The 12,177-nt window shown below is 48.1% G+C and overlaps 3 protein-coding genes across 3 annotated transcripts; 2 read left to right on the top strand and 1 right to left on the bottom strand.

Moving 5' to 3' along the window:
• Window positions 1–959: 959 nt before the first annotated feature.
• Window positions 960–4,700, top strand: LOC113212387 (uncharacterized). The gene is made up of 6 exons (XM_052269327.1): window positions 960–1,051; window positions 1,302–1,474; window positions 1,806–1,944; window positions 2,276–2,686; window positions 2,958–3,337; window positions 4,047–4,700. Exons 3-6 carry the CDS (start codon window positions 1,861–1,863, stop codon window positions 4,432–4,434), a joined length of 1,263 nt encoding a protein of 420 aa, XP_052125287.1. The 5' UTR covers window positions 960–1,051; window positions 1,302–1,474; window positions 1,806–1,860; the 3' UTR covers window positions 4,435–4,700.
• Window positions 4,701–4,846: 146 nt separating this feature from the next.
• Window positions 4,847–8,873, bottom strand: LOC113212395 (WD repeat and FYVE domain-containing protein 2). Its single transcript, XM_026431074.2, has 7 exons — window positions 8,613–8,873; window positions 8,229–8,370; window positions 7,924–8,129; window positions 7,551–7,835; window positions 7,364–7,469; window positions 7,052–7,284; window positions 4,847–6,964 (listed from the first exon to the last, which is right to left on the bottom strand). Exons 1-7 carry the CDS (start codon window positions 8,768–8,770, stop codon window positions 6,826–6,828), a joined length of 1,269 nt encoding a protein of 422 aa, XP_026286859.1. The 5' UTR covers window positions 8,771–8,873; the 3' UTR covers window positions 4,847–6,825.
• Window positions 8,874–9,076: 203 nt separating this feature from the next.
• On the top strand, window positions 9,077–12,171 carry LOC113212394 (puff-specific protein Bx42). The gene is made up of 12 exons (XM_026431073.2): window positions 9,077–9,234; window positions 9,603–9,747; window positions 9,819–9,986; window positions 10,067–10,249; window positions 10,340–10,464; window positions 10,541–10,610; window positions 10,706–10,771; window positions 10,849–10,965; window positions 11,049–11,190; window positions 11,272–11,371; window positions 11,453–11,731; window positions 11,829–12,171. The coding sequence occupies exons 1-12, from the start codon at window positions 9,218–9,220 to the stop codon at window positions 12,028–12,030; spliced, it is 1,614 nt and encodes a 537-aa protein (XP_026286858.1). The 5' UTR covers window positions 9,077–9,217; the 3' UTR covers window positions 12,031–12,171.
• Window positions 12,172–12,177: the final 6 nt, after the last annotated feature.

Genomic DNA, 12,177 nt, shown 5'->3' with positions numbered 1-12,177 from the left:
GGAGGGGCGGGGCGTGCCCCCGCGTTAAAGGTTCACCGTCGTGAGATCCGGGTCATGCCACTGCCACTGCCGCCCGGCCAGGCAGGCTGCGGATACGATACACGCCCCCGAGTCATCTTCTCTCTGCTCCGCTGTTCCCGCTCGTGAGATGAGAGGTATAACTGTTGGAGTGGAGTGAGGAGGGGGGGAGGAGGGGGCAGAGAGGAACCGGTGATTGGCGAGAGGAGGGGGGAGGGAGGGGGAGGGGGGGCACTGCGCGGAGAGTGATAGGCGAGCAGAGCCTCATCTCCGCTCGCCACGCACTGCGGCCCCAACAGGTCGCCCGCGGTGGACCACACAAGTCCCTATGTGTCCCTGGACGCGGGTCGGCCTTGAACCAGTTCACAAGCGGTGCGCCGGCCGAACCTCCTTACGCCGCGCTCATTTCCTCTTCCCCTGCTGCTGCCCGAGCTGCTATACTGCCCGCCCGGTGAGCCCCTCCACGACCCGAACCCTCCAAGGCCGCCCTCCAGCTGATTGCAAGGCGGCAAGCGGCAAGGCCCCCCGTCCGGTCCACGCCGCACCGCCGCGCGGGTGCGGGTCCATGTAGGCCGATGCTCCCCGTCCCCGCGGGGCGATCACGGAACTCTCGCCGCGACACACACACACGCACACACACACATACACACACAGCGCGTAGACTTGAACCATTTCCGGACCGACACTGACCTGGTCCACACCGCACTACTTTGAATGCACCCACGCCGGCCAATGATAGCCATCTCAAACAACTACCAACGATGCTGCGACAAACCGGCAATGTTGTTGTTATTGTGTGCGAGGGGTTGGTTGCCCCTCTGCACCACCACCACGTCGACGACGACGACGGGGCGCTCGCCTGCTCGTCGTCGTCGAGGAGGTCGTCCCTTCGTGCTCACGCTCATCCTGACCACCCCATCTCTTCTCTGTGCTGCCCGCAGGACCGCCGCCGCCGCCGCCGCTGCTGCTGGCGCTGCTGCTGTGCCTCGCCGCGTCGCCGAGCATCTTCGCGCCGGCGGAGGGGCGACAGCCGGTGAGTCAGCCGCCGAGCCGCACGCACGCACACACACGCACACACGCTCACACACACACGCACGCACACACACACGCACACACCGGGCCGGACGAGCAGACCGCGCCGCGGGTGGGCCGGGGCCGCAGCACACGTCTGACCACTTCTGACCGGGCCTGACCCGCTGCCCCACCCTGCAGCTACACTGCAAAAAAACAAAAATAGACTGCGAGAAAAATTGGCAAAAAACTCACTCTTTCTCTCTACACAGGGGGAGCAGTCCTTCCGGCCCAATGCGCTGCAGAGCTCGTTTCCACCGCCGCCGCCACCGCCACCACCGAGCTTCGGCGCGGCGTCGTCCTCGTTCAGCGCCACCCTGGCCGCCACCACACGCTTCTTCGCGTCCTTCAGCTCCACGTCGTTCAGCGAGTCCAGCACCCAAGTGTGAGTAGAGCCGGCACAAGCCCTGCTGATCAGAGACGGAGATGCAGACTGTTACACAATGTCAAATCCCCCAATGGCATGCTGCTTGGCCCGGCGCGGAGTATTTCCCGCTAAAAGTATAAACGTCTTAGGCCTTTCAAAGAAATGGCGCACTTGCGGTCTTTGTCTCGGTGTAAATTCTAAAAATCTAACCCGATGGAAGTTTCTACCGCACCCGTGCAACCTCGGATGTTGCACTACTTCCCCGAGATCCGATGCCACGATCCCCGATCCCCAGACGTGTTTCCGTCCACATCTGACCTGTGTTCCCTGTATGCTCTCTGACCTGCAGCGCGTGCGTCCCCGGCGAGGGCGGCACCTGGCCCGTGCCCGGCACCAACTGCAACATGTTCTACCGCTGCGGGGGCGGGCGGCGGCCGCTCGAGTTCAAGACGTGCCCGCCGGGGAAAGTCTACTACGCCGAGTATCAGGTACGCCCTCCACGGGACCGTAGCACTAAATACGTCATTTTCGGATGTTGGGTACTTTTTTTTTCACGGCCCTCTATTCGAGTTCAGGGTTGAAAGCGGGAATCCCTTTGGACGCTATGATAAAGTTAACCCCACGGGAAAAAATACCCACGGGGATACAATTATCATGGCGACTCCCAAACACTTCCGTTTGCAACGCTGAGTTCAAATGTGGTGCCGTGATAAAAGTACCCCGCCCGTCGAAAGTGGCGTAGTCTGTGACGACCCCGATGCGACGACACGATGGTGTTATCAAGAACTCCTCTCTGACGCGCCTCCTCTCCCCCCGCAGGACTGCCAGTACCCGACGGCGTCCTGGCGCTGCTGGGAGCCCATTTGCACGGGTCGCGTGGACGGCCCTTACCCGGACTGGTCCACCAACTGCCGGCGCTCGGTGCGCTGCCAGGGCGGGCGCGTGACGGCGGCCATCGGCTGCCCCGCCGGCCAGCTGAGCGGCGGCCACACGGGCTGCCGGCCCGCGCACGAGGTGTCCTGCCCGCGCGTGTCCGAGGGGTCGGCGCCCGTGCACCTCGCGCCGCTGCGGCCCGCCGCGCCCGCCACCAGCCCCGGCCCCGCGCACCCGCTGTGCTTCGGCAGGTCGCCGTCGCTCACCCAGGACCGCTCGCCCGCCTCGCGCTGCCGCCAGTACTTCCGCTGCTCGGCCGGCGGCCAGCGCTCCGTCGAGACCTGCCCCGGCGCGCAGGTATGTACGTCATCGGGGTAGCTTTTCAGGTGGCGGGATACTCTCCCCACGGGGTCGGGGTACTTTGGGGAAGCCGTGATAAATCTAAATCTTCTGTAAATTTTCCTAGTGGGGTATCTTTGCCATTATGGCTAGTAAAAGAAGTACCCCACTCTTCATAAATTACGATTATAACGTCATGATGACGCGAATGTGAGCTTCATAAGTGACTTTGTTTCGCACCTCCCTCTCTTGTCGGACCAGAAGCATGATCTATGTTCTCGTGCTACAGGTGTTTGATGGCATCCGCTGCGTGGACCCCGAGTACTACACGTGCAGCGTGGAGGGCGAGTCGTCGGCGTCCTCGTCGTCGTGCGAGCACCTCCCCGACGGCACCTACCCCCAGCCCGGGTCGCGCTGCCGCGCCTACTACCGCTGCTCGCTGGGCTACAAGAGCGTGTTCGTCTGCTCCGGGGACGCGGTGTTCGACGGCGAGCGGTGCGTGCCCAACGCGCGCTGCGTCGAGGACACGGGCGTCGCCTCGCTGTCGCAGCAGTTCACGCACCCGCAGCAGCCGCAGCAGCAGCAGCTGCGACCCCAGTCCCCCGAGAGCAGCCTCTGCGCGGGCAAGTCCCACGGGTACTTTGCCGACCCAGCCTCCAGGTGCAGGAGGTGAGTGTGCGTCGGTGCCGGCCTGGGTCAAAGGTCAGGGTGGGACAGGGGGAGGGGCAGTTGGGGCAGTGCGCCAGCAGTCGGCGCGCTGAGCGCCTGTGGGGTTGTGGGTAGGCAACCCGCAAGCATCTGTGCGCGCGTGTTGCCTACCACCGCAGGCGGCACGTCGAGGCCCTGGGATAGGCCAGGCTAGGCGGCCTACCTGCGCCACAAGGATCGCAGAATTGAGACCCATAGTTGATGCCGAGCAAAACGGTTATTTTATATATTTTTAGCAGATGATACCTTAAATAGCTTTAGACTAAACATAAAACATATATATATATAAAACTTTAAGGTGTCAGCAGCTTGTACTCTCGAGAAGGGCAGAGAACCAAAGCGCATGACGTCACCCAGATGTATAAGGGGCGCGAGAAGTCGCCAGCGCCGCCCGTGCCCACCAACAATACCCAACAATACTGAGCCACGGATGCCGCCCGGCCTGCCTGCTGCCCCCTATCCTATCTCTTCCTCTATGCCATGCCGCTAGTCCGTTGAATTGCAAGAAAGCAATTGCTAAAAGTGACAAACAGCCATAAACAAATAACAGCAAAATATGAGAGAAAATTAGGGCACAGACATATCCTTAAATTTGTATCATCTGCTTTCACGATACGTCCCTCGACGTAGCTTTTTTCAAAATTTATTGACTTTTTCTTGTGCCCCTCAGGTACGTCTACTGCCTGTCGGGCGCGCCCGTCGGCACCTTCAGCTGCGAGGCCGGACGCCGGTTCGACGGCCGGCTCTGCGTGGAGACGGAGTACTGCGCCGGCTTCCCCGTCGGCCCGTCCTCGCTGCCGCCGTTCCAGCAGCCGCAGCCGCAGTCGCAGCACCAGCAGCAACTGCACCAGCTCCTGCGCCAGCACCAGCAGCAACAGCAGCAGCAGGCGCCGCAGCAGGGCTTCTTCCCGGACCTGGCCTCCGGCTGCAGGAACTACTCGTTCTTCATCGCCGGCCACGAGACCAAGCTGTCCTGCCCGCCGGGGCTGCTGTTCAACGGGCAGCTGTGCGTCAGTGAGAACACCTACACCTGCCCGACCAGCCTGCCCACCGGCTAAGGCTAAGGCAGCAGCGGCTGCAAGGCAGGGCATGTGAAAGGAAGACAGCGCACCCGCGCGACTGCGGCAGGTGGGAGAGCAGAGCCGGCCGCATGAGCCGCAGGCCGAGCATGGAGGCCTCGATGGAGGCCCTGGGGCAGGTGGGAGCTCCCCGGCAGGGCAGAGGCGGCCGCTCAGGCGCCTCGAGGAGGCTGACGGCGTGCCACGGTGAGCTCTCGGAGAGCGAAGGTGGGCAGCCCTGGCTTGAGGGTCGGCAGGGCAAGGCTGCACCACCTTATCGGCCGTTCGAGAGCTTGGCACATGCTACGATTTCTATGAAAGCTAAGAGATTAATTTAGTATAGCGACAGACCAAAAGATGGTAATTCACCGCACCGAGACATGGGAGCTCAAAAATGGGCAAAAAACAAGAATCTAGTCAATTATTATTTATTCCTATTTATTGTAGAGTACTTCAATTTCCTTCCATGGCAAGACTTCATGGAAATAAAATGTACGAACCATCCAATTTAAAGAGGAACAAAAATATGGTTCAAATGAAATTGAAGAAAAAATTGTAGATTAAACAAAAAAAGTCATAAGCAGTTATTTAGTTGATGTTCAGTCTACTGTACTTATATAGAATGTATATAGATAGATATTTCTGTACATAAATGGAACAAGTATTAAAACTTTATTACAGCGAATAAACCTTATTATTTTTGAACAGTTAATCAATTAATAACACAACACCTATGAACTATAAGGACTTGGTTATTCCAAGGCTGAGAAACAAATGTGACTGAAATAATGTTTTATCAACAGATGGCACATAACATTGGTTAAAACCGAAAACAAAACCACTAAACATAAGAAAGTATTTAGTGGGGACATTACTACAGACTTTTCTTGGTACTGACTACAGCCCGTAGTGTACCATTGAGTTCTCTCGAGAAGTGTTGCTATATACTAACATTGCACAAGGTATAAAACCCTTAATAAGAATTTCATCAAAGTCTTACAAAGTGGAATGGAATATAACATGAGGAAAGTTATGAAGGGTAATGGTAGTTGTAGGCTATAAAGTGTACAAATTTTTAAACAGAAATAGGATTGTGGTCACAGAACTGGTACAGGTAATATCTTTTTAGTTGGTGCAAGATTTAAAAGAAGGTTTTTTAAGAAAGATTTTAAAAGAAAGATTACAGTGACATTGTAAGGTAACATATTGTTCTTCAAGCAGCCCTGAGAAAAGAAGATGGAAAATTAAAACAAATTAAAAACTTCAAAACCTGTTCATTTACATACTTTACAACAGAAAAAGAAATGAGCCCATCTATAGGCTATAGAAAAATAAAGCGTGACTTATGATTCTTCCCTAAGCACTGTACATCAGTGCACTGCCTTATTTGGTCTTCAATACTAAACCTATTCACTATAGCTCGCACTGACAAAAATTTAAGGGTGGACTATGCAGCACCAAACAATATAAAAAAATACAGCTTTAACAGGCTCTATTTGGAAAAAAATGGTCTTATTCAAAAAATTTAAAGCATGATACTATACAAACATTAGGGACATGGAAACATTTGTGTCATGAGATAAGCTGCCTACACATCAATATTTGAAACATGCCTTCACCAACAGCTGACAAGCTCACAACAAATGGTCAAACCATAAAGGATTGTATTCATGATTCATGTAAAGATCACAGAGTCTCCCAGTGAGACGGTTATCAACAAGTAGAACCGTTTGATGATAGCTCTACATACCCAGTCTGAGAAAATGTCAAAGACTTTTCTGAGGCCATAACATGCAAACTGGGAAGCAAGTTTAAAAATTGCACTATGAATTATTTGGAATTTTGCATCCGAGAAATAATAATTGCAAAGAAACAACTAAACAATAGAAAACCAATTACTTTAATAAGGTCCAGAAGTGAGCGAATTGATGCAGTGGAACTTTGATGTCCACAAAATGCATACTAATCCAGCACTTCTGAATTACCACAGACTCAATCCAAGATTAAAGCCGTTCATTGTTAAATTTACTTGTTAGTTAACATTCTTTGGAGTTTTGAAAATACCTACAATGTACCACAACATACTCAAATAATTACTCTGGCATTTGTTTCAGTTAGACTGATTAAATTATCTCCACAGCCAAACAGGATTGCTATTCCCCAGGAACCAAAAGGGCAAAAGTGTACATTTAACTTTTCGACAATCACGCATACTTCACTCTTACTCATCTTACACATCCAAGAGAGGAGCAAAGATTACAGGCAAACTTTGAAGTCCAGTATATGACATCATGCATATAGATATTTTATACAAGAACACACACACAGTCAAAGCACTTGACAACATATGAATAGCAACAGAGAGAACAGAATATATAGTAGATCTAATGCTCATTGCAAAACAGCTGAGATGTCCCAAAGTTTCACAATATGGTCTTGTCCAACAGTCAAAAGTCGCTTTTGTGGTTCATCAACATCCATTGACACAATACTGTGCTTCGCCTCCATGAAAACTGCACGTGAAGGGTGACTGAAAAATAATTAAAAAAGCAACAGGGTTAAAATTATTAGATAAAATTTTGTTGTTAAATTTTATTTTAATTAACACATTACTTACTCCTCTCCTTTTAGTTTATTGTAGCAAGGTTCACAAACACGCACGTCAAATTCAAAACCCATCGATGGGATTGCATGCCTTGGTGCTGAGCATCTATCACAAACAGCTCGCCCACAGCATCGACAGTGGTGCTGTCTTAATCCTAATTGCCTTTGGTCCATCATGGCTCTCAAATTCCAAAAGAAAGGACGATCACATCTTTGACAGATATCAGAGTCAGCCCACTGAGGAGTCTGATGATAAGTTTATGAAAATACAACATTAGAAGAAATATTCATGAAATTACAAGAATCAGCCAACCTTTTCGCTTACCTCAACCCGACTTGTTCTCATGTCCCAGAAAACCACGACTGAATCTTCTCCACCAGAAACCAAAATTTGCCTTGTTGGTGCATAGCATATAGCCGTAATTTTATTTCTAATTTAAAGGAGAGGAACACATTTCTGTTAAAAAAGAAACACCTACATGTCTTATTATTTGAACAGAAGTAATACTCACTGGTGACCATTCATTTCATAGGCTGTACCACATTGCCCGCCAATATCCCATGCTATGACTTGCTGGTCAAAGCTTCCTGAATACAGAAACTGACCATTTGAGTCCCAAGTCAGGGCCCGGATGCTTCCAGTATGTCCCTTGAGGTTTGTTACATAACGAATGACACCACTGACAACACCACCACTGTTGCCAATACTAGACTGAGCAACACCTTCATCAACTTTAAGCATAGTGATGTGACCAGCATAGTCACCAACAAATATCATTTTAGCTAGAGAATCAATACTTCATTTAAATTAAGGACTTATACCAACAGAAAATCACAAAAAAAAAAGAAACAAAAAACAACTTGTATAAAGCACCAAAAGGATACGCAACTGCAGTGCACCAAGCTTCACTGACAAAAGACCCAAGGCAGAGGCCAGATTGAGCACAATGCAGTTTGAACATTTTGTCCCGGCCAACACTGAGAAGCCATTGACATTTTTCAGAGAGAAGAACGGAAGTCACACGACCTGTATGAGCTTGATAGTCTTTTGAATGAGAGATTCTGTTGCGATCTTCAGCCACAAGAAATTCCTAAAATAAACATACCAGAAGTAGAGGAAAATTATGAATTATGAATGCAAAATATTGAATTATTTTGAAAATAATAACAATAAGAGTAAACAAACGTACCGAAACAATACCATTATCCTGCCCAACAAATAATCTTCGAGACGCTTTGCAGAAATGAAGAGCTGTGGCAGCCGATGGCATGTATTGACAAACACTTGGCCAGTATTGTCCTGATTCTCTTTTCAGCCATATTCGAACGGTTCTAAGCAAACAAAAGGGACAAAATGTAGGTACATTTCAAACAAAAACAATTAATGATGATATTTTGGGCTGAGAAAGATAAGAAGAGATAATGCAAAATCTGCACTAACCCTGCTGTTCTGTTATGATACAGTGAGAAAGTAAAGACAAATTAGAAAAAGTGCAGTTATTTTAGCAAGGTCATAAGGACAGAGGACTTTGAACGATATACCTGGAAACCAGCAATGAATCATTTCCACTCACCTGTCATCGCAGACAGTGATGACAGCATCTTCGCCAGGGATAATGACTGCTGCATTCACATCATCATTAAAACCTTCAAGCTTCGACACCAAGACGGGCTTCCTCGGCGTATTAAACCTATCATTAAGGCCAGGACCAGGCTTAATTTCTGCGGCCATGTTCGCTTTTTTTCGCTATTCCATTCGCACTTTAGCAGCCTATTTCGGAGTGTCAAAGTATACAAAAGCGGCTGGTTGTACGACAAATGACACATGAATGAAAATACGCCTGTTCGAAAAGATAGGGGGTCAACAGACACAAGGGAGAAAAAATAGTTTGACTGTTCAAGAAAGTAAGTAGCAACAAGACCCAATTTTGTGTATTTGAAGGCTTATCATTTATTGCATGTTAAGCGGTTGTCGTAATCTTGTTGACCTCATAATTTAAATCCGAAGAAAATTACTCAAAAGAACAAATCCTATTCCTTCCCTTTGCTTAAGCGATACTGGACAACCTTGATGAGTCTGCGCAGTCGCAGTGCGGAGTTGGGAGAAGTTAGTCCGTAGCCAAACGGGCCAAACCAAACTTTGGTCCATCAGGCGACTTGCCTGTTTCAATCACCAAAAATGATGTCTCTGGCAAGGTATGACCGATAATGCTTTCTTTTAGACTATATGAACCTTCAAGGCCAAGTTTTCTTTCTGTTATTTGAACTGTATTCCCGTTGATTAGGGGAGGGAAACAGCTGTGTGCAATGTTATGATCAATGGGTGCATCATCGCCTTTATAATTTTATCTTTCCTATCTAATAGTTCTGTGATGGTTTCGCGTACTGTAGTTCATATATCTAAACTCGTTGTGGCTCAGCTCATCACCCTGAGTTCGACCCAGTTAATTTGCGATTGCAAGATTTTTTCCTAGTTTATAACCTATAAAAATTCCTGAACTCTCTTGGTTAGAAGGTGCAGCAGAAGTTGTGTGACGTGTGACCATGCCTGTTTTGCTCTCCAGTTTGCTGCCAGCCCCCTCACAACCAGTCTGGGATCGCGATGACGCCCGACAGAAGCCAGCTCCCTCTCATGGAGCGTTGGTGTCAGCACAATGGACCGCTCCACCTTACGGTCAACGAAGGGGCTGGATTCCTCGCACAGAACAGGTTTGTATACCCCCAACAGAGATTTTACGTGTTATTTTTCGTTTTACTTAAATGATGATTGCACCAAACAGGACTATGGAGATGGTGGTGCCTTCCCCGAGATTGCTGTGGCTCAATACCCCCTCAACATGGGACGTGAAGGAAAAGAAAGTTCATCTAATGCCCTAGCGGTTCAACTAGATGCGACAGGAAAAATTAAATACGATGTTATTGCAAGGCAGGGTCATGGTAAAGACAAGGTAAACTATCCATTCATTAGTGATCTGAACCTCATACATGCAATAAAGTTAAACTCTCCAACTAATTAATTTCTTTTCAGATTGTATACTCCAAGTTGTCAGACCTTCTACCAGCAGAGGTACTGGCTGAGGATGACCCTAGCTTAGAAAAACCTGATGTCGAGGAACTGGAAGAAACTACTGATAGAACACGACAAGCTTTGGAAAGGATTACACAAACAAAAATAGCGGCTGCAATGCCTGTGAGATGTGCTGAAAAACTTGTAAGTTAATGACTCATTTTTTGTGTTGCCAAATTTAGTCTTCGCATGTTTTTTAAAATTTTTTATTTAACCTATCTTAAAACTTTTCAGGCCCCCGCTCAATATATCAGATATACACCATCTCAACAGGGAACTTCCTTCAACTCTGGAGCAAAACAGAGGGTTATCAGAATGGTTGAAGCACAGAAAGATCCGATTGAACCACCCAAATTCAAGTAAATCTCCCTTTCTTTTCAATTTCCTGTGTATTTGTTTCTTTCTAATTTCTAATGCTATCGTACAACTCTCCAGGATCAACAAAAAAATTCCACGAGGCCCACCTTCTCCTCCTGCACCAGTGATGCATTCCCCAACCAGAAAAGTAAGATTATGAATGGTGTCTGAGTACTATTTGAGTCTACATTTTCTGTGAAGTTAGTTTTAATTCACTGCCTTAACATTGTTTTTTACCATTAGGTTACAGTCAAAGAGCAGAAAGAGTGGAAAATTCCTCCCTGCATATCAAACTGGAAAAACGCCAAGGTAAATAGAGCTGTCCCAATTTTCTTTCTGTTTCTTACATATAGCTTATTTCTAATTATTTAAATTGTACTTTCTAGGGTTATACAATTCCCCTTGACAAACGTCTTGCTGCTGATGGCAGAGGTCTACAACAAGTTCACATCAATGAAAACTTTGCAAAATTGGCTGAAGCATTATACATTGCTGACAGAAAGGTATAGTACAATTTAATGTTGTCTATGTGTCATTTACTTTCCCTTCATGCCTCTAATTCTAATTTTATTATGATCCTTGATAGGCAAGAGAGGCTGTTGAAATGCGAGCTCAACTAGAGAAGAAACTTGCCCAAAAAGAGAAAGAAAAGAAAGAAGAGCATCTCCGAGCGCTGGCCCAGAAAGCTCGGGAGGAACGAAATGGTATTCGTACCGCAAATATTGTTGGTAAGTAATTTTCACATTCTGTAACATCCAAGTCCACATTCTTCCATCTTCACTTTGCCAAAAACTTCTTTCTACTCTCAGATAAGGATGAAGAAGCACGAGAAAGAGATCAATTGAGGGCAGAGCGTCACAAGGAGAGGCAACGCGATCGCAATTTGGCTCGTGCTGCTCCTGATAAGAGGTACTTTTTATTTAACTTAGGGCTTTACAGGCATCAGGTTTTACTGGATATTCTGAATTTAACTCATATTTTTGTTCTTAGATCCAAGCTGCAACGGGAAAGAGAACGTGACATCAGTGAACAAATTGCTTTGGGTATGCCGGCCAAAACTATTGCTGGAGGTGAAGCACAGTTTGATCAGCGTCTCTTCAACTCGAGCAAAGGAATGGATTCAGGGTATGCTGATGATGAGGCATACAATGTCTATGACAAACCCTGGCGTGAAGGCTCCAACCTTGGTCAACATCTATACCGCCCAGGCAAAAATGTGGACAAGGAAGTGTATGGAGATGATTTGGATACTCTCATCAAAACAAATCGGTGAGTAAACCAAACTTTTTAGTCCGTCTGCTGTGTCATACAGTACATACATGGACTGCCAGCGCCACATTGACAACATCTCGGTTGTATTCTACAGGTTTGTGCCCGACAAGGAATTCAGTGGCACCGACCGCAATGCCGCGCGCAGCGGGCCAGTTCAGTTTGAGAAGGAAGAAGAAGATCCTTTCGGTCTGGAGCGGTTCCTCACTGAAGCCAAGAGGGCGAGCAAGCGGCCGAAGGACGACCGGAAGAAGGACGATCGTAAAGATGACAAGGACAAGAGGCGCAGGAGAGATTAGTGTGGTGATCATGCTGACCTGGTGCACAAAGTGCAGAGCAGCTGGAGACCGCATCCTGAGTCACCCATTTGCAGACCACTTCAATTTGGATTTTGTTTTTTTTTACAATGTTAATTGTATATATGTGTTACTTATTAATGTAATCTA

The sequence above is a fragment of the Frankliniella occidentalis genome, unplaced genomic scaffold (genome assembly GCF_000697945.3).
Source record: "Frankliniella occidentalis isolate FOCC.00 unplaced genomic scaffold, Focc_3.1 Scaffold89, whole genome shotgun sequence".
Taxonomy (NCBI): Eukaryota; Metazoa; Arthropoda; class Insecta; order Thysanoptera; family Thripidae; genus Frankliniella; species Frankliniella occidentalis.
The sequence above is the reverse complement of the archived record's forward strand: the minus strand, read 5'-3'. Positions and strand labels throughout refer to the sequence as shown.

Coding starts and splice junctions, on each gene's coding strand:
- LOC113212394 (XM_026431073.2), top strand. Junction 10,465..10,540: donor ATTGAACCACCCAAATTCAA/GTAAATCTCCCT, acceptor ACAACTCTCCAG/GATCAACAAAAAAATTCCAC. Junction 10,611..10,705: donor TGCATTCCCCAACCAGAAAA/GTAAGATTATGA, acceptor TTTTACCATTAG/GTTACAGTCAAAGAGCAGAA.
- LOC113212387 (XM_052269327.1), top strand. CDS start 1,861: ATGTTCTACCGCTGCGGGGGCGGGCGGCGGCCGCTCGAGTTCAAGACG. Junction 2,687..2,957: donor AGACCTGCCCCGGCGCGCAG/GTATGTACGTCA, acceptor CTCGTGCTACAG/GTGTTTGATGGCATCCGCTG. Junction 3,338..4,046: donor CCAGCCTCCAGGTGCAGGAG/GTGAGTGTGCGT, acceptor TGTGCCCCTCAG/GTACGTCTACTGCCTGTCGG.
- LOC113212395 (XM_026431074.2), bottom strand. CDS start 8,770: ATGGCCGCAGAAATTAAGCCTGGTCCTGGCCTTAATGATAGGTTTAAT. Junction 7,470..7,550: donor TATGAAATGAATGGTCACCA/GTGAGTATTACT, acceptor CCTTTAAATTAG/AAATAAAATTACGGCTATAT. Junction 6,965..7,051: donor AATAAACTAAAAGGAGAGGA/GTAAGTAATGTG, acceptor ATTATTTTTCAG/TCACCCTTCACGTGCAGTTT.